The sequence below is a fragment of the Lissotriton vulgaris genome, chromosome 11, assembly GCF_964263255.1.
Source record: "Lissotriton vulgaris chromosome 11, aLisVul1.2, whole genome shotgun sequence".
Lineage (NCBI taxonomy): Eukaryota > Metazoa > Chordata > Amphibia > Caudata > Salamandridae > Lissotriton > Lissotriton vulgaris.
Window position 1 is genome coordinate 782,195,558 of NC_141699.1, and position 27,405 is coordinate 782,222,962.

The 27,405-nt window shown below is 45.6% G+C and overlaps 1 protein-coding gene across 2 annotated transcripts in view; it reads right to left on the reverse strand.

The window, feature by feature from the left end:
- STAG1 (STAG1 cohesin complex component) overlaps positions 1–27,405 on the reverse strand; it is a 1,379,617-nt gene that overhangs the window by 189,119 nt on the left and 1,163,093 nt on the right. For both annotated transcript variants that reach the window (XM_086943907.1, XM_086943908.1), the window contains exon 26: positions 6,613–6,714. In XM_086943907.1, coding sequence (XP_086800033.1) covers positions 6,613–6,714 — 102 coding nt within the window. The remainder of the gene's footprint in view (positions 1–6,612; positions 6,715–27,405) is intronic.

Consider the following 27,405-nt stretch of genomic DNA (forward strand, 5'->3'; position numbering starts at 1 on the left):
TTGGGCACCAAAAAGTGGCGGAAACAACAACTACGTCCTACTCCTGGCACGGACACCTTCTCAATAGCCCCTTTGGCCAAAAGGCCTTGAACTTCCTGGCGCAAAATAATGATCCTCCATCAGTCGCGGGGGGCGGTGGAAGATTTGTCGGTGTGGAAAGGAAGAGTAGGTCATACCCCTTTCAAACAATTAGCAGGACCCACCAGTCCGATGGTTTGGCTTGCAAACCAGGCAAGAATTGTCAGATCCTGCCTCCTGCCAGGTGGCTGTGCTCCACTTATGCAAGATTCGTAGCCGCAAGGAAGAACGCGGTGTATTGGTAGAAAATAGGGAGTGCCAGGGAAGAGCCGGCGGGCTACTTTGTAGAAGAGGTGACCGAGATGGAGTGGCGGCTGACCGGAGAATCGCGGATGAGCATTCCCGTAATTACTCACCGTCATCTGCGATCTTCTCACTAGAGAGGTGAGAGCGGCTTGGCCTATTGGGCACCTAGTTGGGACTTATGCTGGGGGCTCCTGAGCTGGAGGGGAGAGGTGGGGGGAGAAGAGAGAGGGGTGAATCACGTAGCATGACTGCTCACAGCTGCGTGACTGTGGGGAAACGCCGCCTGGTTCGGGGCTGCTGTACTGGGGGACTGCGGAGGCACTGAGGTCCTGAGAGCTTCTGGGGCTGCACCGTGTCCCCATCGCCCCTGCTGCAGGAATCCAGGGAAAATACCGATTAAGACACTACACGTCAGAGATCTGCGCCAGACTTTAAAATGGCAGCCAAAATACTAGGCTCACCAGAGAGGGTGAAACCGGCATATCAAGAGGTAGATGTTTATCATGAACCTACAGAAAGCCCACAGGGAGTAAAGAGGTGCAGGCCCTGGAGCCAGAACGAATAAAGGAACCAGAAGTTTGAACTATGAAACATGCCTGACCCTAAGATGGCAGCCTTCCTCTAAATCCATTCTAATAGAGTGGATGAGGGAAATATCCACAGCTGAAATCCAACCGATTCGCGCGGGACACCTGGACCGGCACCTTTCGAAGGAACTTTGACGACGTCCCCTGAGCAGACACCAAAACTGTTTGCACCTACGGCAGAGCCCAAACAACCTTGGCCAATGCCCGGTAGGGCTGTCCTACGCAGCTATAGAGGAGTCAGGCTCAAGCTCACCCCCTAGGCCGTCACCTACCCAGCCGGACATCTGACACTGTTTTACTCGCCGCCCGTTAAGTATCTTTCCCTCCCCCGCATCTCATGTTTTTTGTTTTTCTTTTAGGTCTTTGAAAACTGCAATTGATGTAATTTTGAAACCTGTAACGCTCTGATCCTTATGTAAAGTGCTCTGATACCTCCGGGTCTAGCCAGCGCCATATAAAACTTCTCAAATGAATAAATAAAGATGGGGTTTGGAATGTGGGCTGCAAGGGGGTGGTGGATCAGGTGGCCCATTGACCTTAACCACAGGGGTGTTGGGTACCATGGCCTCGACACTGCTGGGAGCCTTGCAGAAGTTGGATTGGCTGGCGGTATGAGGCGTCTCTGCCACAAAAGGAGTGGTAAGGCTGATGTGGTTGGGGAGGTGGGACAGATAATCCTAGGGAAAATATCATAGCCCTGCTCCCCTCGAACCATTCAAGACATACGATTTTGCCGACAAGTGTTTTGTTTAATCCTAGACTTTTTCAAGGCGATATGGGAATAGTGTCATGATGTGGTCTGGTGTAAGTGCTTCAAAGGCCAACATCAGTTTGCGCACCCCAAAGCAAAAAATGGTATATTACACCGGACAGTCCGAATCACACTGCGGACTTCCGCGAGTAACAATAGTCTGTGTGGAATTCCCTGTTGTAGCACACAACCCGCTAGAATTGCAACCCTTTAATTATGTCTTTTTCAAATTAACAAAATCACATCCTGGGATGGGGGACCATAAGTATCGTCCATTCAAATAAGAAACATCACCAAAGCAAATGATCGACGAAGGAAGCAAAAACCCTGATAAGTTTGTCACCTTTCCTGACGATAGTCTAGACACACACACAAAGGCGTGGACTGCCCGGTGTAATATACAATTTTTTGCCTTGACGTGCGCAAATGAATGTTGGCCTTTGAAGCATTTTCACCAGACACCATCATGACACTATTCCCATATCTCCTTGAAAAAGTCTAGGATTAGACGAAACACGTGTCGGCAAAATTGTGTGCTGGAATCTTTGAAAAAACAATAAAAAGTGAAAGAAAACCATCAGATGACTTATTTGGACTACTTACATGTTCTTATACCTGTTGTCTCATTAGACTGTCCTCGTAAACTTTTGTTAAGGATTACATTGGAATTCGGACCTTGTCCATTACCTATCAAATACTGTATTTGGATTATTATACGTGATAATGGGTGTGCTGTAACAGCTTTGTTCTTTGATTTATTTTCATGCATGTTAGTTTCTAATGTACTAATAGCACCTCTGGGTAGTAGGTATATTAAGTTACTTTAGCACCCTGGTCAAACTATAGAGATAGATTCGTTCACACTTATTTTCGTAAGGTGTAAATACATAGTATATATTGATTGTGTGTTTTTTCCCCTCGTAGGGACCACTACTACCTATCACTTTTTCTTCCATTCTAGAATATAGCCTGTCTTGTCCCCCAAACAGGTGAGTTTGGTCGAACAGCATGTCCATAAGGGACAAATGAACATTGCCTAAAAAAGTGGGGGACTGCAGCTAAGCTTGGCGACAAATAGAGACTTGGTGGTGTCCAAGCCACAACTTCTCCACATAATGACTAACCTGGATGGCCTAGCAAAGACAGGTCAAAGTTCTTCAGGGTCCCCACGAAGGACTTGAGCCCCCAAATCCCAAAGAGCTTGGGAATAGTGCCCCAACAGGCAGCTTGTATTCACTGATCAAAACACAAAGCTGGTGGACAAGACAACTTGTTTCCACATTGTCTCCACCCATTTTGACTACTGGCCTAGAAGAGTAGTAGGGAAAGTATCAGGTTAGTGTTACTTGCAGATGCCTACACCACCAAGCTTTCAGGAGAGGGATGCTGAATTAGTAACGCAGGGTCGCTTGTGGCAGATCGGAGGTGTTGGACAATACAGCAGTTGACCGGGGGTCAGAGCAAGGTAGGGCTCACGTCCCCCCCCCCCCCCCCAAAAGATTTCGTTAGGGCCTCGTTAATTGGCAAGAGGCGCTCAGTTATTGCTTGCCGCTGCTGAAGGACCTCTGTAGAGAACATCTGTTTTGACCTCCAAGACGGGGAGGTAGAGGTCAAGGACTTGAATTGGCCTATGCATTACCATGGCGTGAAAAGTATTCTCCTCAGTGGCAGGACCAGGGGTTGAGAGGAGCCCCAACTGAGGTGAGGTGTCAAGATCAATGGCGTCCTAAAGATCGTCAAACCAATTCCCCTCATGAGGTTGGCCAAAATGATTACTGCATCATGATCATTGTCTGAATCTGTGATGAACAGGGAATGCATTTGTCTAGGTGGAGGTAGCCCGAACGGGGGAAGCAGGGCCTCTAGGGTGGGTGAGCGCAGGCTCGGTTGAGATCAAACCGGCACCAACTTTGAGTCAGAAAGGACAAGTGGTGCCTCATCTTCCAGCGCCGATGGAGTTGGCATCAGCGTCAAAGCACTAGGAACTGATGTAGAACGTAGTGCCCTAGAAGGAGTCAAGATTAAAGCTAGTGGTCACAGAAACTGGAACAAAATGCAGGCTCGGTGGAAAGGCTTTGGGAGCGATATCAAGATGTATGGTGCCTCGCCCACACCTTCTCAGGGGAATGCGAGTGGAGAGTCCGGCTTAGATTTCCTTGTTTTCTCTTTGACTTAACCAAAGACTTTGATCAAGACGAAGAAAGGCCTATAGAAAAGCTCCTGCGACTTTCAGGACCTCCAACGGGACGGAGAACAAACTTATGACTTTGAACGGTATTGTCATCGAGTCTTCTGATATTTGCCAATGTAAAGTTTGATATAGGAGCATTAAGTGTTTGTGTTTTGTCTTTTTGGGTGTTTGAGAATTCACCATCAATTACCTTTGATTTTACTGCCCTCTGTGGATGAAGAGTCAGTGTGGAGGGACATAGTGTATTGAGAGAATGAAGAGAGAGGTTGATGTGCAGCACTCCTCTTCTCTACCCTATAGTTTCCTCTTCCTCCTTATCTTTCACAGAACGGGGCCTCGTATAATCCTGAGCATGGTCCAGGTGACGTAAGGTCCAGTCCCCGGTCAAGCTGGGTGAGCATTTCAAATTTTCCAATATTTATATATATTTCATTTTGTGAACCCAACGAGTAAACAAATGTTTGTTATTTGATTTCATTTATTGTAGATGCCATCTGCATTCCTTGATGCGGAGGATCTGTACTACAGGTTGTATTTATTCCAACCTTATACAAAGATTCTTTATTTTTGAACAGCACTTTATTTCCACTGGGTATGATTATCACTTGTATATGCAGTAGCAATATTAGAGAGCAGAGGCGCTGAAGAAAGCCATGGGACTTTGAGCCCGTTTGGCTGAAACATTTTGGCCCCTTTTTTGGCAGCTATTTGTTTAAACTGCCTTTCTGCACTGTTCTGTTTTTAGACTAGGGGGTGTGTCTATATCTCATTAAAATGTTCTTTTCTTTTGGCCACATCACCCTATTTTAATTCACCACTCATTCTTATGTTTTGCACTGCACTTCATTATCCTTGGCGATCAACTACTCAGTTGCTCTTTGTGTTTTCCAAAGTGATTGTGGATTCAGCTCGCTACTCATGGAATGGTGATCTCTATGATCAAGAGACATACTATCTCAATAACTGGTTGACCAAATGATAATATTGATCACAACGATAACTTAATGGCTATCCAGACAAACTGGGCTGGATCTTACCACATACCACTATAACGCTCTTTTCCAGTTGTAAGTTCTCTTTTCTTGGCTGTTCTGTAACTTAGGTACCACTTTACTCTTGTGAAAGTGCAGCTTGTGTGCCAGAGTTCTGGCTTCTAGGCCCCCGGTTTGTTGTGTTGTTTATAAATTAGTATTTGGGGATGTGAACCTGGGCTGGTCTTTAAATTCTCCCTATGACCCTCTCTCTCCTGGTTTTGTTGTAACAATGTAAAGTTTAGCCTCTTGGTCTTGAATGACTTCAGGTTCATAGACGTTAAGTCACTGCAGACCTTAGGGTTGAGGCTTGCACCCAGGCAACTCTGATGATCTGTCAAAGACATTTGTTTAGGACAGCCCTCACAAAGCTTAAAACCAGTTGTTCTGGGAGGTGACATGTCTCTTGTACACTGTAAACAAATTTTGGATCGAGGTTACTGTCTCAAAACAATGAGAGGTATGTCCTGATTCACTTCTGGTGGCGCAGAAAGAAAGGAACTGATGTCACTGTTTTTGGGATTGGTACCTATATAATTAAAACATTTGGAATGATGTGAACATTTGTGAAAAACAATCTAGCGCAGCTCTCAGAATCCATACCACATTTCTAACATTCATTCAAACTTTTGTAGTTTTGTACAACTTTTATACATCAATCTTCCACTCTGTGCTAACAATATTAAATAAGGTTTATTGATATCATATTTAACCAATAATGCTGCCACGTCACGCACCTATGATTTGGTTTAGGCAGTCTCACCGCAAGAGCACATCATTTTGAAATTTCTATCAGAGTATTCACTTTTTTTTGCCCTCCTCCAGCTACCTCTACTCTACACAAAATAAACCGACTAGCAGGGACCTCTATCTAGGCACTTAAGAGTGACCCAGATTTTTCTCTATCTAACTATCCCACACAAAATCCTAACCAGATGTGTATGGAATTTATCATGTCCAGTAATTATCTTCTATTATCAGTGCTTGATTTGTAAATAAGTGCAAGGGCCCTGATCAGGAGGCCACTGTAGCTTGCATCACCCATCGCTGCCAAAACTACTACTAACCATTTCTACCGCTGAAAGTGCTACAGTTCACACTATTTCAGGTCTACATAGCTAAAGGAATGGCTGAGGAGGCTGGTATTAGTAATTGTTAATGAATATTGCATTCATAAACAACCGTTCTGCTGATCTCTAAATTAGATGGGCAGTGCCATCATGTGGCAGACTGTCATTAGTGCAGTTGTTAACAATTAAGTGTTGTTGCAAAGTTACGGAAATCACTGGCTCAAATTATGCACTGTCTATTACAATTTTTTGTAGGTAGATAATGTGAATTTTGGTTTTTACTGCACCAAATTCCGCATTTCCTGATATTTACTGGGATTTTCCCCTCAATAAATTTCGGAAGTTTGGCATACTGAAATTTGTCTAGGGGTTGATTTTTTAAAAATGTTATAAAAGACATCCAGTATGTATCGGTGCAATGGAAAAATCAGCTAAAAGCAATTCTGATATGAGAGGTAACAGGAGGTGTCACACACATTGGAAGTTATTGTGCCACTAGTAAATTCACAACACCAGTTGACAATCATTAAGATTGTGTAAAGCTAACAATAAGCAGGACTACCCACGCTCCATGGTCTGAGTACTGCTGCCAATGCTAACAAGCACCTGATGATGATTCAGAAGAAAATAAAAACTTTGTCTTCAAGTTTTCTCATACCTGTTGTAAACTTAATATCAGCGTTTTAGCACACTGGATCTTATCCATTTGCCTTGCTTTGCTCAGTGTTTCTTTTATGATATCTCCATAATCGTTGTAGTACTGCAGATTGGAGAAAAAAAAAGTTAAAACATTATTGAACTTATTCCAGTAGGCTTGAACTGCTGCACACACAGCAAAGCAACTCCAAATAAACAGCGCTTGCGAATGACATGCAAATTCAACATATGCAATAAAAGCAAGTTATATTAATAAATTGTCAGATATTTTAGAGTAAACTGCACATCTACAAAAAAGGGTTCCGCAATCATGTAACTTTACTTTCAGTTCTGGTTTACAGCTACAGACTCAGTAGACGACTCACCTACTCAGCATCACTTTAATCACCCTGTAGAAATGTCCTCAGGCATTAAAAATGTCCTTTTGTATCCAATGGCCACCATATATTCCGATTTTAAGCAAATTAAAACATTAAGTTAGTGAATGCTACAATGGACCATGATGTTCTGGTAGCGATCCAAAGGCTGCAAAAAGCATGCATATCAGTGATTCTTCTCTTTAGTTTTAAGAAGAATGCTTGCCTTTCTTTCAAAAGAGGTAGTGCTACCTGATCCAGCAGAGCGAACATTCCATCAGGCTGCAAATATTTGGGGAAAAGAGTTATCAATTTTGATTTCTAAAATAATGAGCCAAAAAAATATATGCTGTCTGATGGCAAGAGTACAGCATCTTCAGTCACAAGCAGCACCCACAAAATCGGTATTTGCTACCAGGTCTCTCAAATCTAAGCGGTATATCAACCAACTAGATATATTGTCAGTGTAACATCTCCAAAAATCTTGCATCTTAAGCAAAATAAACCCTGCTATTAGATAAACTATTTGAGCAACCCTATTTATTTATTTATTGAACTTGTAAGGCGCAGCAGCTACCCAAAATGGGTTTCCCGGCGCTGGACGGACTAAGTGCAGGTTATAGCATATATATATATATACATACACAGAAACAGAGTTCCTGGTTGAATAGCCAGGTCTTGAGGGTTCTGCGGAACAACCATGTGAGATGGTTTCTTTGCGGGGGGGGGGGGGGTTCGGGGCGGAAAGAGTTCTAGAGTGATGGGGCGAGGTAGGGAAAAGATCTACCTATCCTGGCGAGTTTGAACCTAGGTACAGTGAAATTTTCATGAGTTGCAGACCGTAAATGGCGTGTGGGTGCATAGGGGCAGACAAGGGATTGTAAGTAATGTGTTGCCGTACCCGTATTGATTTTGAACATATAGCTCAGGGTTTTGAACTTGATATGGCTCTCAACCCTGAGCCAATGTAGGTCATGGAGGAAGTCAGAGATGGAGGTGGCTTTGGGAATCCTACACAGTAATCCTGCTGCAGAGTTCTGTACCAGCTGTAGTCTGCCTTGTTAGATGCCAGGTAGAGGACATTTCCATAGTCCAACCGAGAGGTGATGAGGGCATGGACCACTGATTTCTGGGTGTCGCCTGGCAGCATCCTGATGTTTCAAGAGCATCTCTTACATCAAAGATGTACAGAAGCTTTTCTGCTTTCCATCCCTTTGCGTCAGTATCTAACTCATTCAAGAAATGAGAACAAATTATAAAATATCCTAGCCCTAAAAGGTAACAAGACCACTTCACTGGGAGCAATTTCAACAGCTTTTCTAATTAAGAACTGCTTTATAAAAACATTTTAAAAATACAACTTTCTTATAATAAAGAGCAGCCTCTAAAATGTGTAAATGTACTGGGATAGATGAGTAAACATTAAGAATATAAAAAAGACACCTATACTGAGAAAAAGTTACTTACCTTTGGTAACGCTCTTTCTGAAGAAAACTAACTGCAGAGTATACGTCTTTAGAATATCATGAGGCACGATACTGGATGGTTTAGTTTCTTACCTGTAACTTAAGTTCTCGCATGATTGTCATAAGCATTGAATAGTCCCGCACATCAGAGGGGACGAAGGAGCACTTTATCTAATACAACTTCTTAAGTGGTAATGTTTGCCTTTCTTCAGGAAGGTCTTGAAAAGTCACTTAAAGTCATAAGCAGGCCAAAAACAAGGCTACAGTGGCCAGAATTCTTCATCTTAGAGTGGCAAAAGAACAGGATGTAATGAAATATGCGCCTAGTACATGAATAATTTTGTAAGGGCACAGAAAAAGAAACCCCACAAACCCTTTTGCTATGAGATAAACTGAGATGAAGAAGTTGAAGGCAATGTAGCCCAAAGGCTGCCATTATAACTGAAGAAAAAGGAGTCTGTGCTTTTTAGAGCAGAGAGACCTCCAAAATCCCATCATGCTCAGCCAGAGGCAGTTACCTCAGTTCTTTTTAAAGGCTGTACCAGATGAGTAATAGAGCATTAAATTGTCTGTCTACTTCATTGGGGAGAAGGGAGGGCTGCTCATGACTATAATGGAAAGACCCCTACGAGAGAACTGGAGTTACAAGAAAAAAACCATACCTTCTCTAGTAGGGGATTGTTAGAACTGGCTATTTCTGGTTGGCTAAGGCTGACGCCAAAGCTAGGCAGAAACCACCATTCTAGTAAGGGCAAGGGAATCACACGCCAAGATAACCCCTGCTCACCCCCTGGTAGCTTGGCACGAGCAGTAAGGCTAAACTCGGAGGCAATGTGTAAAGCATTTGCGCCAGCACACAACAGCAACAACATACTATGCACACCACAAAAGGAACTCCACACAAGGTTATTATAAAATAACTTTTGTATTGTAAAAACACATCAGATAGAATCACACAAAATACATGGTGCCAACTGGCACGGGCAATATTCACAAGGGATTATGTACAGGACAGGCCCACATGGGCCACTGTCAGAATCAGAAATAGCACTTTTAAAATAAAAAAAAATAATAAAGAATAAAAATCATGGTAGCATAAATTAGCAACTATGGCACACAACCAGTAACCACTGGTAACAGGAACCAGGACCTCACTAGGACCACCAGTACTAAAAGAACAACCACCTAAGTATCACAAAGCACCTAGGGGTATAAACAAGAACACATTACCCATGATGCATGAAACACATTCAGAGGAGTAATAAAGGAAAACACATGATGCCTAAAAGCATTCAGAGGTGTAAGACAAGGGAAACACATGATGCATAAACCTACACATTCAGCGGTGTTCAGAACAAAGCACATGATGCAATAAACTCCATTCAGAGGTGCAGCGCAAGAAGACACATGATGCATAAAAACATTCAGAGGTGCCAGAACAATACAATAGCGCAAAAATCACATGATGCCTAAAAACATTCATAGGTGCAGGAATAACATATGATGCACAAAAACACATTCAGAGATGCAATAACCATACAATTGCGCAAAACTTACATAAGCCACCACCTGTGGCAGTCCCTAGGCCAAGTGGCCTTGTTGGGGCTACGACGCCCTGTGTCCAATTGTCAGGGCCTAAACGGTGCAGCTGCCCACTAATTGCTGGGCAGCTGGGACAACAAGCAAACTAGGGCATGGGCTCTCACTAGCCCTTGAACAGTACTGCGCCAAACGGCAGGAGCCCCACAGGTTCTTGAACCAATATACCCCCTTGAACCTCCCTGGTTCATCTGCACTTGCATTTAGGAAGTTCCTATATAATATCAGTCTCAAGTCTCTGAAATTGGTATTAAAAATAATGCCAATTGCTTATCTCTAATAGTCCCCAAAAAATGCTCTGCTCCAATAATGCCCGCGTGTGACTTACTTCACAAATCACACCTTCCCTTCTATTGCGCTCATACGATGCGAGCGCCTCATATCAGGGGCTGCGGGTGCACCGCGCTCATCAAAACCGGTAGGTCTGTCATATGGTTACTACGTTTCTATATATTGTGTTAAGTTAGCATGTACTTATTAAATGTTTAAACGCCATATTTTCTTTCTGCTTCGGTTTGCACACGACACCTAATTGTTATTGCAGCTTTTAACCTAGACGAAAGATGTGATTTATTTGAGAATAATATGTTATTGCACTGGTATCAGTCGTGCTTGGTACACTTGGTACAACTGTCTGCACACTGAGAACTGCACACTCTCAGAATAACCTAACACAAGGTTGCTGCAGGCCTGATCCTCGCACCACGTTAGTCATAACACAAATAATGTTTGTGCCAACATTTGGCTCTACGTGGGTTTAAGATACAGTTACAGGGAATGAATCAACACACTTGATGCTGAGCATGCTGAGAGCTGGTAGCTGTTGATGTGATCTCCTCCTACTGAGAATTAGAGGTATGGGTCCGCCCTGCTAAGAACCCAGATGAGACCTTCTTAGATATAATATAATATGCTAATTAGGGTGCGCGAAATATAGGTGATACAGAATTCTATAGATTTCTGCATCATAACATGTTATCACCTTTTGCTTACTATGGATTAGTGACTATGCTGCTGACTCTGATTTTTATAATATGTATGTTGATATTATACAAGATACTGCGTTTGAGAATGCTGCATTGAAAAATAAACATTTCAAACTTGCACGTGTTTTCTTTGCCTCCCAGTTTCGGTTTGGAATGATAATATAACGAAAGAGTGTTCATGTGTTCCACGATACCTGAGGTACTCTAAGTTCATGTTCAGGATTGTCTAAGTCATTGGGAAGTATTTACTACCGATGCAACACTGTAGCTAGCTTGGTAAGGGGATTTCTGAAACAAATGTGAGTTGTGGGTCACCCTAACTCACCCAGGTTCTAGATCTCTGTGCACAGTTCTGTGAGAGAACGGAAACCCTGCGACATGGCGCCCATACGTTGATTGGCCTTATATCATGACACTCGAGTAGTATATCATTCAAACCTTAACGCCTACATTCCCGTTTCCGGAAAACGGCAGTGTCGGAAAAACCTACCTATTTTTGAAATAGGTCTTTTTCAAGCTTGAATCTATCTAAAACGGTTTCTTTGAATTACTACCCAGTTGTGCTACAAAGTATTATTTGTTTTTTCTCGTTCCTGTGCTGACATGGCTCAAGCCGTGGACATCCCGCAGCATAGTCGCATTGCGGTGCGTGACCATTTGCGGATGTATGATGTTCCTCTAGAGGGCTTGGCTGTGGTTCTGGTGGTGAGTGCGGAACATGCTTACCCGTACAAACTGTTTTATTCGTGGGTGATATTTCCGCCGGTGGACGCTAATTCTGGTGTGTTCCACTCATACACTGCTTCAGATGTACCGGCTGCGTACGCTCCGTACAGAGCACTGGAAGTTCCTATTGACGCTTGGCAGCATGGAGTTTGGTTTGGTGGCGCCCTACCGCACGCTTTAACCGCTCCGAGGTTAGGTCCATTGTCCATTCCGGGCACTCCTTGGCCCGCTTTGGCTGGATTTACTCCTCACCCCCGACGTGCCACTTGTAACGTGGGAGATCTGCGGCGGCTTCATGAAGTCGCGGTGGAAGTGATTAGAGCGCTTGTTCATTACACTAGCCGTAATGTTCAGGACGCGGCCCCTAGGGGCGCACAGCTTCGTGCAGAACATGCTGGTCTGAAAATCAATCCGGTCATGGTTAATTCCGTGATGGGTAAAAAGCCCCAGGACAAGGATGATTTTCCGTTCTGGCTTGCTGAGAAATTCGGCCAGCTGGAAGCTGTGTTTCCCAACACGAGTCCGGGTGATAAGCACCGGATTCTTACACTAAGTTTGCTGAAAGATTTGGCTCCTGAACTTGTTGACTGAGACCTGGGGCAAAACTTTTGCAGCGGTCTATGCGAGGTGCTATGGCTCCCCGTCTGTGACCAATCTAGGTGGGGTCCTTAAACGTGTTCAAGACGAACACGGACCGGAGTCGGCTGTTGAGTTGGGTATGCGCCTGTGTGGCTCCTTTGATGTAGTTTGCGATCTGATCCTTGCGAATGTCAAGGGGGATGCAGTGAACTTTCAAGTTGCTAACGCATTAGCGTTGGTTCCCGAGGCCGAACGACCCCGACGGTTAGCAAGGATAATTGTAGCTGCGTACAAAATGGTTGGACGCAATGCAATGGGGGTTAAAGCTTTTCCTGATAAGGAGAAGAAACAGCCCCCAGGGTCAGACATCGGACACTAGTGGTCAACAAAAGTCCAAGAAACAAAACTGGCCTAAAAAGCAGAATCAGGGTAAGCAACAACAACAACAAACACAGGTTTCTGCTCCTGCGTCTCCATTGCCTGCGCAGTCAGACCGAGTTTATGATTTGCGCGACCGCGCGATGATTAAATCGCCTGAGAGGTTTCAGGCTTCTGACCAACGCTCTCCTCGTTCCTTTCAGGACTCATCGGCTCCGTCAACCGGTGGTGGAGGGAGCGGCAGGGGCCGGGGTGGCCAGCAAGGACGTGGTCAGCCCCGCCCGCGTGCCGGTGGAGATCAGCAGGAAGGCTCTACGCCCAAGAGACCACAGTTTGCTACGAAGAAAGTCGCTGCCCTGACCGCGCATCGTTATGCCCCAGATAGTGAGAACGCGGCTTCGGATTCTGACATGGGCTCTGACCTTGCTGGACAGCGCAGCAGAGATTACCATAGTGAGAGAGGCCCTCCGTCCACTGTTGAAGGTGACAGCGACTGATTCTTATGTTGTGATTGAAACTGCTGATACGCATGTTGCTCCCCCTGAACGTCTTTTTGAAATTGTCCTGTTAATTGAAGGTGACATGCAGCGAACTGTAAAAGGGGTATTTTGGGAAAATATCTCGTCTACGTATGACATTTTGCTTTCGGAGGCTGACTGGCCCCCACCTTTTGTTCTCACAGCTCCGCGAGGGGAGGAGGTAATCCTACCCAGCTTCGCGCACACTGTGCCGAGAGTGGAAGCGCTGCATTTTGCAGAAGAGTGGGCTCTGGCGCTTGCGCCGGCTGTGTACCGCAATCAAGGTGGCTGGGATAAATTGTCACCAAGCCACGAGATTCCTTTACGGTTGCAGCCACAGCCTCAACCTCAATATCCCATACGGCGTGAAGCGAAAGCTTCAGTCGCAGCTATCCTTGAACAATTGGAATATCAAGGTGTAATTGAAACGTGTGTGTCACCGATGAATAACCCCCTTTTTACTGTGAACAAGCCGGACGGCTCATATCGTTTGGTTTTGGATTATAGGCATTTGAACTCGCATTGCCGTAACTGTGCGGTACAGAATACGCATGGTTCTGCGTTAGTGAATAGTCTTGAGCGTAAACGGTTCAAAACCACGCTTGACATTTCCAATGGTTTTTATGCCCATAGATTAGACGGTCTAAGTTCCCAATGGACCAGTTTTACATGCGCCGGTGTGCAAAAAATGTTTAAACGACTCCCAATGGGCTACAAGAACAGTCCTGGAGTTTTTTCCGCACGCATTGTCTCTCTTTTGGAGAGCTTCGACCCAGTTGCTTGTTCGTATGTGGATGACATTTATCTCACAGACGACGATCTTTGGGAGCATCTGTGTCGAGTAAATAGCATAATTTGTAACTTTGCAGACATGGGTTACAAGTTTAACTTTGCAAAGTCGCACATTGCAGAGTACACAGTGTTGTTTCTAGGTTACGAGCTTAACAACGAAGGGAAGGGTTTAGCACCCCATTTCCTGGAGAAATGCGCACAATTGAGCTCTCCGACAACACTGAAAAAATTACAATCTCTTCTGGGCTTTCTAAATTTCGGGAGGACATACATTCCGGAATATGCCCAGCGTATCAAGCCTTTGTATGCTTTGATACAACCATCTTTTTCCAAATCATGCTGGCTGCCAGAGCATTCGGCCATTCTGCAGTCTTTGCAGGCTGATTTGTTCGCTTCTGAATACTTACAGACTCGTGATAACCAAACCAACCTGGTGATAAGAATTATCCCTGGGGCGGTGGGTTTCACGTACCTGACTTTTAATGAAGGAGACACAGTACCTATTGCTTACAAGTCACACTTGTACACTTCGGCTGAACTGCGTTTTTCCACTGTGGAGAAAGTTTTAACGGCTGTGCAGATGGCAATTCTTAAGGAACGTGCCCTGTCACAAGGAAAGCGCATGTTGGTTGTAACCCCGTGTCCAGCCTTAGAGGCGGTTACGAAAGCCAGTGTACCTAATTCCAAAGCTTTGCACCCTCGGTGGATTCAATGGGCTGCATCCTTGACGTCCCAGGATGTCACGTTTATTTTTGACGCCACTTTACGGTCACAGGAGTATTTACAGTATGAATTTGTTCATCCTGCTCCATTAGCAATGCGGCCGTTGGAGGATTTCCATTGCATCATTTACACTGATGGTTCGGCGCAGGTTGCGCATGGCTCTAAACATGCCTACGTTTCCGCTTGCGCCATTGTGGTCGGGGCCATGGTGAACGATGAGTTCGAGTCCAGTGTCGTGCACACGCAGACGCTTGGGGACTGCACCGCACAATTAGCAGAGCTTCGTGCTCTGATGCTTGCATTAGAGTACGCAGATCCTAGTGTGACAACTTTGATCGTAAGTGACTCTTACTCCTGTGTCCAGTCTTACAATGAAAACTTGTTCTTTTGGATTCATAATGAATTTCGTGACTCCAAAGGTAGCACAATAAAACACAAGACGATCTGGGTACGAGTGGCGGAACTTAAAGAGAAGCTGCCACTTGTCTTTGTGATTCATACTCTCGGTCATCAGCGCGTGGGGGTCCACGCTGTTGGCAACTCGCTTGCTGATGAAGCAGCGAAGTCAGCGGTATCGAAATACCTGGTTGCAGCAGTCACGAGGTCCAAAAGCAAAATAGATGATGACATCTTGGCAGCTATTGCTGCAACGGAGAAGGGAAGTAAATATCCTGCGGGGTTCCCTTCTAAATACACATACCACTTAAGTCCCGATAAGGTTCCTTATGTGAAAATCCCTGAAGTTGGCGAACGTCTAGTTCCCAACTCGGATCGCAGGGCTGCTTTGATTACAGCGGCTCATGAAGGTGTGGCGTCAGTGCATGCGGGCGTCTCGGCCACTGTAACTCAGCTACAACAGAGGTTCTGGTGGCGGGGACTGTACAAACAGACGCGTGAATATGTTCTTCAATGTGACATTTGCCAGCAGATTAAGCCTTCAACTGCTGCGCGTCCGCCTCAGACACAGTTGTACATCTCGAATAAACCGCTTGGATGCGTTTATTTGGATCACTACGGTCCATTTTCTTCTGATACTGCGTATAAATACATCTTAGTAGCAGTTGATTCATGCACACGCTTTGTGTGGGTATGGCCGCATCGGAGCGCTGATTCACGTACTGTCATTAAGGATTTGCGAGTCTTTGTGGGAATTTTTGCCTGTGATACCTTCCATTCGGATCAGGGTCCGGCATTTGCCTCTAAGGCGTATAAGGATGCTATGGTTTCGATGGGGGTCCAAGTCAAATTTTCGAGTCCCTACAGACCTGAGGGTAATAGTGTAGTTGAACGAATGAACCGCGACTTAAAGCAATCTTTGACAGCTCGAATTATAGGCACTGGCAGAAACTGGTTAGCCCACCTCATAGGCGTGCAGCGTGCGCTTAATAATCTCCCTAGAAGGTCTCTGGGTGGGCGGACCCCATACGAAATGCTCTTTGGTATCAAGATGTATGTACCTGACCTCGATGGGCTAGACAGCAAGGCCCAGGCCACGTCCTTTGACGTAGATGAACATTGCAATGTTTTACAGAATCTACAAAAGACCAGAGACAGTCTTGCAAAGGAACATTTGCCCTCCACATCGGATGATGCGCTGCAGATCCCGGTAGTTGGCTGGCTACCCCAAGTTGGAGAACTGGTTCGAGAGAATATCGATAACAAGAAAGAGTTTGGTCCCTCATATCGAGCACCGGTTCGAGTTCTTGGAGTGAAGGGCACAAGAACAGTCATTTTACCACCACTTCCAGGTCGTAAGGAAAACAGATTTATTTCTATTGACAATGTCAAGACACACAGGGTGGCCGATTCTTCATAGCATGACACCGGCTGTATCCTGTCCTTCCATGGTGAGGCACTCTGTGCTGGCTATTACATCTGGTGCAGAACAGGAGGTGTCCCTCGAGATGCCTGCCATATCCAGTCCTTTATTAAATACTATTCCTGATACTAACATTGATGAGCTAAATTACACTTATCCTGCCGATTTATCGATGCCCGATTTACAGACCCGTTTGGCAGGCCAGTCCAGATTCTCTTTTGACTCTGTTTCGGAAACTTCAAAGAAACCCACAAACATTGCAAGATATGCCACGTTGTTTAAAAAACATTTTTTAATTCCGCCTTGGACATACATTTGGTTGATCCTATTTTCATTCTATCTTTTTATGTCAATTGGTTTTGTGTTTTATTTTTTCCGCCTGATTGATGGTCACTACGTTAAAGAAAGAACAGGAATTCGGTACCTTAATGGAACATTGGCCCCTCTTTCCTCTTCACATTCTGCGCACAGACTGAAACGAAACTTAAATATAGTTAACATTACTGCTTGGCCTGTCCTTGATGGGATTGTGTGGGATGCGGTTAGGTTTCAGATACATGGGCCTACTGAAGTGATTAATGTTCCAAATGTGCTTAGAGTAAACATGGGAGATGTAATTAAACAAAATATACGTTCTGATGATTGGGATATTCAGGCCGTAGAAGCATTATTCTCTGATTTAAAGTATTATGCTGCCTTCGATGCTGAGGATCTGTACACAGGTTCTATTAATTATGGTGATTTGTTTTGTTTTCAACACTATGGTAATCATTTTTTACATAAGACAAATTCCAGGAGGGTTGCTGTAAATTATACACAATGGGAACATTGCCCTACTCCATTTGGGGGCAGTTCCAATACGTTTCTGAAAAAATACACCTATTTTACAGACTTTAATCAATCTAATCCCGAGTCATTTTATTTTAAAATGACACAAAAGTCCATGTCCAAAGTTAGACTTACCGATACAAATTTGCTGTATTCGAAGTCCTTTCTAGACAGGTTGGCTGTAGATGGCTACGAGTTTTGGAAAGGAACAGTTGACCTTAAATCGGTTTGGGGTACCAAAGATTGGCAGGTACAAGGCACTGAGGCTTTGCACCGTGCATGTCTCATCCCGAATCACATGTTTTTAAATTCATCCATTTTCCAAACAACATGCTTTGGATTGGCTACTTCTAAAAAATTGAATACACCGACCATCCCAGATTTAGAGGAATATACAGGTTGGGGTAATTTTACTGATTTGTCCATTCAGGAGTTGCAAACTCTTTTACGCAATTCGTCCTTTAACATTTCCAGTTTGAATTCCAAGGGTTGGCTGGTATGGCATAGGAGTGCTGATTCTTGCCAACGCCGTTTTCTGGGTTTGGCTAAGGGGTTCACAAAAGTCAGACTCGATCCCCGTTTTGAAGAAGACTATACTGTCACGACTTATTCTGTGGGGAAGCTGTGTCAGAATTGGTTACAACATTCCACTTTAGCTGCAGTTAAACTACATCTGTCTCTATTAAATGATAATGTGGATTTGAACGATTTTATAAAAGGCCCAGCTAAAGGTAGATCTAAACGATGGCTGTATGCGATTTACAATGAAATTTGGAAAGTTACCCAGGTTGAGGCTGCTAAACGCCTGAGAGCTATTGATCAAGCAAATTTAGAGAAGGTGCTTGCAGTTGTTGATAACAGCATTAACACGCTTTCTTCCCGAATTTACACGTTAAACAATATTGTGTCTTCTGTTGTTGACATTGTACATGATGAAGTGTCCGTGTTATATCATGGTCAAAATCAATTGCGTTCTGTGATGCAATTTGCGTGGACACTACAGACTCTTAAGTCTGGTCGAGTGCCATGGACTTTTATGAACGTCTCATTATTTGCCCCGTTTAATCTGACTGAAAAACAGCGCATGCTATCAATGAGAAATGCTTACAACAAGGGGTGGTGAGGGACAGAGTCTCTGAATTAAACAGAATACTCTCACCCAGTCAAGAGATCAGGGCTAGATCCAACACCGTTTTTTAGCTCACTGCACCATCCCAGTTTCAGAACCTGGCTGTATGCAAATTAGTCTGTTCCTGTCCCAGTGCATGATGGGAACAGGGCAAACCAAACTACAAAAGCCAATTCTTACACTGGGAAGGAAACAAGCTACCGGGGACCGGTTTCTGGCATTTCAGCCTCTTCGGCCCGGCTTGCTTGAATCCTGATGGTGCAATGAGCAAGGGACTCACATCTGAGCATACCCTTCCACGCTTAGGGTGGACAAAAATATTTACAACAAGGGGTGGTGAGGGACAGAGTCTCTGAATTAAACAGAATACTCTCACCCAGTCAAGAGATCAGGGCTAGATCCAACACCGTTTTTTAGCTCACTGCACCATCCCAGTTTCAGAACCTGGCTGTATGCAAATTAGTCTGTTCCTGTCCCAGTGCATGATGGGAACAGGGCAAACCAAACTACAAAAGCCAATTCTTACACTGGGAAGGAAACAAGCTACCGGGGACCGGTTTCTGGCATTTCAGCCTCTTCGGCCCGGCTTGCTTGAATCCTGATGGTGCAATGAGCAAGGGACTCACATCTGAGCATACCCTTCCACGCTTAGGGTGGACAAAAATATTTACAACAAGGGGTGGTGAGGGACAGAGTCTCTGAATTAAACAGAATACTCTCACCCAGTCAAGAGATCAGGGCTAGATCCAACACCGTTTTTTAGCTCACTGCACCATCCCAGTTTCAGAACCTGGCTGTATGCAAATTAGTCTGTTCCTGTCCCAGTGCATGATGGGAACAGGGCAAACCAAACTACAAAAGCCAATTCTTACACTGGGAAGGAAACAAGCTACCGGGGACCGGTTTCTGGCATTTCAGCCTCTTCGGCCCGGCTTGCTTGAATCCTGATGGTGCAATGAGCAAGGGACTCACATCTGAGCATACCCTTCCACGCTTAGGGTGGACAAAAATATTTACAACAAGGGGTGGTGAGGGACAGAGTCTCTGAATTAAACAGAATACTCTCACCCAGTCAAGAGATCAGGGCTAGATCCAACACCGTTTTTTAGCTCACTGCACCATCCCAGTTTCAGAACCTGGCTGTATGCAAATTAGTCTGTTCCTGTCCCAGTGCATGATGGGAACAGGGCAAACCAAACTACAAAAGCCAATTCTTACACTGGGAAGGAAACAAGCTACCGGGGACCGGTTTCTGGCATTTCAGCCTCTTCGGCCCGGCTTGCTTGAATCCTGATGGTGCAATGAGCAAGGGACTCACATCTGAGCATACCCTTCCACGCTTAGGGTGGACAAAAATATTTACAACAAGGGGTGGTGAGGGACAGAGTCTCTGAATTAAACAGAATACTCTCACCCAGTCAAGAGATCAGGGCTAGATCCAACACCGTTTTTTAGCTCACTGCACCATCCCAGTTTCAGAACCTGGCTGTATGCAAATTAGTCTGTTCCTGTCCCAGTGCATGATGGGAACAGGGCAAACCAAACTACAAAAGCCAATTCTTACACTGGGAAGGAAACAAGCTACCGGGGACCGGTTTCTGGCATTTCAGCCTCTTCGGCCCGGCTTGCTTGAATCCTGATGGTGCAATGAGCAAGGGACTCACATCTGAGCATACCCTTCCACGCTTAGGGTGGACAAAAATATTTACAACAAGGGGTGGTGAGGGACAGAGTCTCTGAATTAAACAGAATACTCTCACCCAGTCAAGAGATCAGGGCTAGATCCAACACCGTTTTTTAGCTCACTGCACCATCCCAGTTTCAGAACCTGGCTGTATGCAAATTAGTCTGTTCCTGTCCCAGTGCATGATGGGAACAGGGCAAACCAAACTACAAAAGCCAATTCTTACACTGGGAAGGAAACAAGCTACCGGGGACCGGTTTCTGGCATTTCAGCCTCTTCGGCCCGGCTTGCTTGAATCCTGATGGTGCAATGAGCAAGGGACTCACATCTGAGCATACCCTTCCACGCTTAGGGTGGACAAAAATATTTACAACAAGGGGTGGTGAGGGACAGAGTCTCTGAATTAAACAGAATACTCTCACCCAGTCAAGAGATCAGGGCTAGATCCAACACCGTTTTTTAGCTCACTGCACCATCCCAGTTTCAGAACCTGGCTGTATGCAAATTAGTCTGTTCCTGTCCCAGTGCATGATGGGAACAGGGCAAACCAAACTACAAAAGCCAATTCTTACACTGGGAAGGAAACAAGCTACCGGGGACCGGTTTCTGGCATTTCAGCCTCTTCGGCCCGGCTTGCTTGAATCCTGATGGTGCAATGAGCAAGGGACTCACATCTGAGCATACCCTTCCACGCTTAGGGTGGACAAAAATATTTACAACAAGGGGTGGTCAATTCAGACACTCTGTTCATCACCACCCCCTTTTGTAAATCGATTTTGGCCACTATAGGTGTGGCAGGGTATACTCAGACATGAGTCCCTTTCTCACTGCTCCATCAGGATTCAAGCAAGCCGGGCCGAAGAGGCTGAAATGCCAGAAACCGGTCCCCGGTAGCTTGTCTCCTTTCTGGTAAAGAATTGGCTTGGTAGTTTAGTCTGCCCTGTTCCCATGATGCACTGGGCCAGGGACAGACTGATTTGCATATAGCCAGGTTCTGAGCTGGGATGGGGCAGTGAGATAAATAACGGTGATGGATCAAGCCCTGATCTTTGGACTGGGTAAGAGTGGTCTGCTCAATTCAGACACTCTGTTCATCACCACCCCCTTTTGTAAATCGATTTTGGCCACTATAGGTGTGGCAGGGTATACTCAGACATGAGTCCCTTTCTCACTGCTCCATCAGGATTCAAGCAAGCCGGGCCGAAGAGGCTGAAATGCCAGAAACCGGTCCCCGGTAGCTTGTCTCCTTTCTGGTAAAGAATTGGCTTGGTAGTTTAGTCTGCCCTGTTCCCATGATGCACTGGGCCAGGGACAGACTGATTTGCATATAGCCAGGTTCTGAGCTGGGATGGGGCAGTGAGATAAATAACGGTGATGGATCAAGCCCTGATCTTTGGACTGGGTAAGAGTGGTCTGCTCAATTCAGACACTCTGTTCATCACCACCCCCTTTTGTAAATCGATTTTGGCCACTATAGGTGTGGCAGGGTATACTCAGACATGAGTCCCTTTCTCACTGCTCCATCAGGATTCAAGCAAGCCGGGCCGAAGAGGCTGAAATGCCAGAAACCGGTCCCCGGTAGCTTGTCTCCTTTCTGGTAAAGAATTGGCTTGGTAGTTTAGTCTGCCCTGTTCCCATGATGCACTGGGCCAGGGACAGACTGATTTGCATATAGCCAGGTTCTGAGCTGGGATGGGGCAGTGAGATAAATAACGGTGATGGATCAAGCCCTGATCTTTGGACTGGGTAAGAGTGGTCTGCTCAATTCAGACACTCTGTTCATCACCACCCCCTTTTGTAAATCGATTTTGGCCACTATAGGTGTGGCAGGGTATACTCAGACATGAGTCCCTTTCTCACTGCTCCATCAGGATTCAAGCAAGCCGGGCCGAAGAGGCTGAAATGCCAGAAACCGGTCCCCGGTAGCTTGTCTCCTTTCTGGTAAAGAATTGGCTTGGTAGTTTAGTCTGCCCTGTTCCCATGATGCACTGGGCCAGGGACAGACTGATTTGCATATAGCCAGGTTCTGAGCTGGGATGGGGCAGTGAGATAAATAACGGTGATGGATCAAGCCCTGATCTTTGGACTGGGTAAGAGTGGTCTGCTCAATTCAGACACTCTGTTCATCACCACCCCCTTTTGTAAATCAATGAGAAATGCAACATTTTCTATGTTACATATTGAAAAATTAGAATCCCTGCCATTTTCTGTGGCTGAAGTGACTGCTGCTACATGGCTTATTCATGGTGTTATAACATTACCTTTTGCTTTGTATAAATTTACAAATTGTATGAAATATATAGCCATTGGGCGATATGAACAATTAGGCAGCGCTTTCCTCCATGAGACATGGTCTTTACCATACACGTACAGATGCCTTAAGGAGGGAAATGAAGTGAATCTGAATGGTGAAGAATGTACACAGTCGCCTGACCGCTCACTAATATGCAGACACATCCAGTTGCATGGTTCTTGTAATCAGGACAAACCTAATTTGGCCTGTGTTTTGAAAGGGACACCAGTTCCTGCAATAGTTCCCACGTTCACGTTATTGTCCAACGGTAGTTATTTACTTTTGAATAACGAGTTTTGTTGTGGGTTAGAGGCTGGTATCGCTTATGTGGTTACCGTGTCAGAAAGGGTGGTTTGCTGCAAGAATGTGTTGTATCCACCCACGCATGGGAATTCAGAAGTTTTAATTTGGCCGAGAATACCAACCTTGAGAGCGGAGTTCAATGGTTTAGGCCGTATAAGAGCCCTTTTGTCTCAAAAACAGGTGGCCCTGAGCTCTGCCAGCGAAACTTATGTCCTTCACATAGCAAACACACGCACAGAAGTACAAGCACTTTTAAGTACTGATTTGCCGTTTCATTTTTGCGAGCTGGTTCATCAAATCTTCAATGCCTCCTCCACAACGAGCCTGGCTCATTTTTTTAAAATGGTTAGCAGTGGTCTCGTGACTACATTTGAAAAAGTATTTGGTATTATCCCTGCGTTCTTTCATTCTATATTTGCTAGCCTGTTTGGCGGATTTCCTGTTTTGCTGGCTTTGGCTGCAGGCATTCTGGTGATATTTTATTTTATAAAACATGGATGCCCATCCTGCGCAAGGAAACGCACAGCCCCTACTGATGCAGTTTCGCAACCGGATGCTTGATTACTATGGATCCTTGCCACTTGCGACATTAAGCACGGCTTTTGGATTATCCTTCAGATTTTCCTATTTCACCTGTGTCCAGCCTGTGTTTCATTGCCTGAGCTGTGATTTCGACTGGGCCATTGATTTGTGTCTCTGTTTACCGACTTCTCCTGACGTCAACTTTGATCAGCTGATGTACCCCGTAGTGGCTCACGAGTTGGTCTGTTCTGGCGAAAGGGTTATGGCTGTGGCAGCGATGCATGGACTAATGGGTCAGTGGGACATATTCGCAGCGGCGCATGACTTTCTGGCACAGAGCGTTCGAGAACCCACTGAGTTGTCCTCTGATGTTGCTAGAGGAATCCGTGTTGGAGGAGCACGTATGTTCTTTCCCATTGCTTAATTGGATGGCTGAACTGTTTTCGGATGATGGCAGTGATTTCATGTTGGAAGCTGTAGCTACCTATTTTGCATATTCATTCAACGAGGAATGACTCTGAATACTTCCATCATTATGGCACGTGACTTTTTAGTAATTCTGAATGGTGCCTTTTTCAATACGAACATTCGATTTTTTCATATGTTCTAGGCCTATTAATTGAAATTAGGCCTCAAGTTCGACTTTTTATATTTTGTGTGGCCACTATAGGCATTCATACATACATTTTTGTGTTTTTAAATTTTACATACATTTACATACATTTAGCTTGGCTCAATATCATTGAACTCTGCTTTCATGTCTTGCCTCTCATAGAGTATTGGCTTATATTTTTCTCTTTTAACCGTCCTCGGATCATTGGGGGGGGGTGTCATATGGTTACTACGTTTCTATATATTGTGTTAAGTTAGCATGTGCTTATTAAATGTTTAAACGCCATATTTTCTTTCTGCTTCGGTTTGCACACGACACCTAATTGTTATTGCAGCTTTTAACCTAGAGGAAAGATGTGATTTATTTGAGAATAATATGTTATTGCACTGGTATCAGTCGTGCTTGGTACACTTGGTACAACTGTCTGCACACTGAGAACTGCACACTCTCAGAATAACCTAACACAAGGTTGCTGCAGGCCTGATCCTCGCACCACGTTAGTCATAACACAAATAATGTTTGTGCCAACATTTGGCTCTACGTGGGTTTAAGATACAGTTACAGGGAATGAATCAACACACTTGATGCTGAGCATGCTGAGAGCTGGTAGCTGTTGATGTGATCTCCTCCTACTGAGAATTAGAGGTATGGGTCCGCCCTGCTAAGAACCCAGATGAGACCTTCTTAGATATAATATAATATGCTAATTAGGGTGCGCGCAATATAGGTGATACAGAATTCTATAGATTTCTGCATCATAACATGTTATCACCTTTTGCTTACTATGGATTAGTGACTATGCTGCTGACTCTGATTTTTATAATATGTATGTTTATATTATACAAGATACTGCGTTTGAGAATGCTGCATTGAAAAATAAACATTTCAAACTTGCACGTGTTTTCTTTGCCTCCCAGTTTCGGTTTGGAATGATAATATAACGAAAGAGTGTTCATGTGTTCCACGATACCTGGAGGTACTCTAAGTTCATGTTCTGGATTGTCTAAGTCATTGGGAAGTATTTACTACCGATGCGACACTGTAGCTAGCTTGGTAAGGGGATTTCTGAAACAAATGTGAGTTGTGGGTCACCCTAACTCACCCAGGTTCTAGATCTCTGTGCACAGTTCTGTGAGAGAACGGAAACCCTGCGACAGGTCCCTGCTGCTCTCCGCTCGCTCTCAGTACTTACAGGGAGCGGCGGGGAGCTAGCACAGCTCCTCGGGACACAGGCCAGGAACGGTCGGCACTCGCGCTGCTACCGCGGCGAGGACGGGTCTCAAAGACGGGTCTCCTTCTCGCTGCGGGTGCGGCTCCTCTCTTCCACGGGCTTCCCTCGACCAGCCAATCCCGTCGCGGCACTGATGATGAGCCTCCACACACGCCCGGGAGCCAGCCAATGGCAGTGCGGCTCCCGGGACAGGCTCGCAATGACGTGCTTCGGGGCAGCAAATCACCACTCGGCAAAGCCGCTGATGCTGCAGCGCACAGGCCTATCTCGTCGCGGCGTTGGTGAGGGGGCTCGGCTCCTCCAGCCAATGGGAGCGTGGCGGCTCGATCTTCGCCGCGGCAGCCTCCGTTTACGAATGGCAACTTCTGGGGATATTCCTGGCCCCGGGCAGCGGCGGTGAACAGGCGGCAGATGAGTTTTGAGGGCGCAGGTAACGGGAAGACCGCCCTCTCGGCCTCACAACCGCTCTAGAGCCAAATTCACGAGGGGAGGCACCGCAGGCCTCCGACCCTCGCTGGGAATGTGCCGATGAGCACACCGACCCCTACTCACGCTCCGCAGTTGAGCACCAAGCACGCTCCAGGTCAAAACAGCACGATCTGCACAGCGTCTTGGGCTTCTTTAGGAACCTTTTAACCCTGGGTTCCAGGAACAGGAGGCCAGCTCTCCTCAGGCCCTTGGAGATTCAGTGAAGACACAGCACACAGCAAAGTCTTGGTAGTTCAAGCAGGTAGGGGGCACAGCACACAGCAAAGTCCCTTTCTCCTCCTCAGCTTTCAGTTGAAACAGCAGAACAGGTCAGCCCTTAGAGCACACAGCAAGGAAATCTTCCTTCAGTTGTCCAGCAGTCCTTCTTTCAGCAGAGGTTCCTCTTGATTGCAGAATCTAATCTTCTGTTGTCAGGGGTCCTTCTCTTATACCCCAAAAAGTCTTTGAAGCCCTTTGAAGTCTTTGTGCAAGTGGGCCCTGAGCCCGGTCCAAACCAGTTCTGGGTGTTGCTGGGGCACTGGGGGTTTCCTGGCTTCCTTCTTTCTTTCTGTATCAGGGACAGAGGTGACCGTTGCCCAGCGGGAGGTGAAGCCAGCATTGTGGTCAGGCAGGCACATCCCTAGTCACTCCCAGGTGCCATCTCCTCCCACTTCCTTGGCAGCAGATGCAGCCTTTCATCCTCGGGCTGACTCAGACAACCTCCTGGGGGCTCTGCAGCCCCTGTCACCCTCAAACCAGACAGTCAATCCACAGCAGGCCCAGGCACTCTGGGCCAGGCTCACCAGCCAATCACACGCCAGACACAAATTACACAAATATGCCAACTTCTAAAAGTGGCACTTCTAGACTAGACACATTCATGCCGCATATATCATTACGCAGCATTCACTCTCACGAATTCGTACATATCAAACTCGCCCCTGCACTCCCCACACATCAGGAACTACCATGGGCATACATATTCCCCATTCATTCCTATGGGATGGCAGGTCACTCACCACACATACACAGAGAGCTCAAGCACTTTACACTGTACCACAGTGAAAAAGTGCGCAGAGGCCTAAAATCACCAACACCAGGTCACAGAAACAGGCTAGGAAAAAGCAAAAAGTCTCGGGGTGAACCTGCCTAAAGGGCCGGGTCCAACAGGGATTTTCATGCATAGTCATAAGCTTTGAATAGAATACTAAGTTCATCTCCCCTGAAGCAGTGGAATAGACACAACCACAAAGGTATGTACACAGCTAGGCAAAGAGGTTTCTGAGGGATGCTTGCCCTACTTGAGCATCTGCTCTAGCATCCGTGTCAAGGCGGTAGTGAATGTGTGGATGATCGCAAAGTAGCTACCTTGCAGATAACTGCCAAAGGGATCATCCTCATCAAAGCCATAGCAGCTGCCTTACCTCTAGTGGAGTGAGCCGTGGGCCTACCAGTAAGAGATTTATTAGCTAGCTGATAACAGAGGATGCAAGAGACGATCCACCTTGTAGACTGACTGTTTGGAGGTAGCTAGTCCTGTGCGAACTAGCCATAATTGATAAATATTCATTGCGTTTTGCGGATAGATTTGCTTTCATCCAAGTAGAATTTTAACGTTCTTTTCATCCAGCGAGTGGAGAACTATTGCCGCTGGAGAAGAAGGGTTTTGAAGGAACGTGGGTAAAGAGATCGTCAGATTTTCATGAAAATCTGGGACTACTTTAGGAAGGAACCTGGGATGGGTAGGCAACACTACCTGGGAAGAGTGGAAGACTATGTAT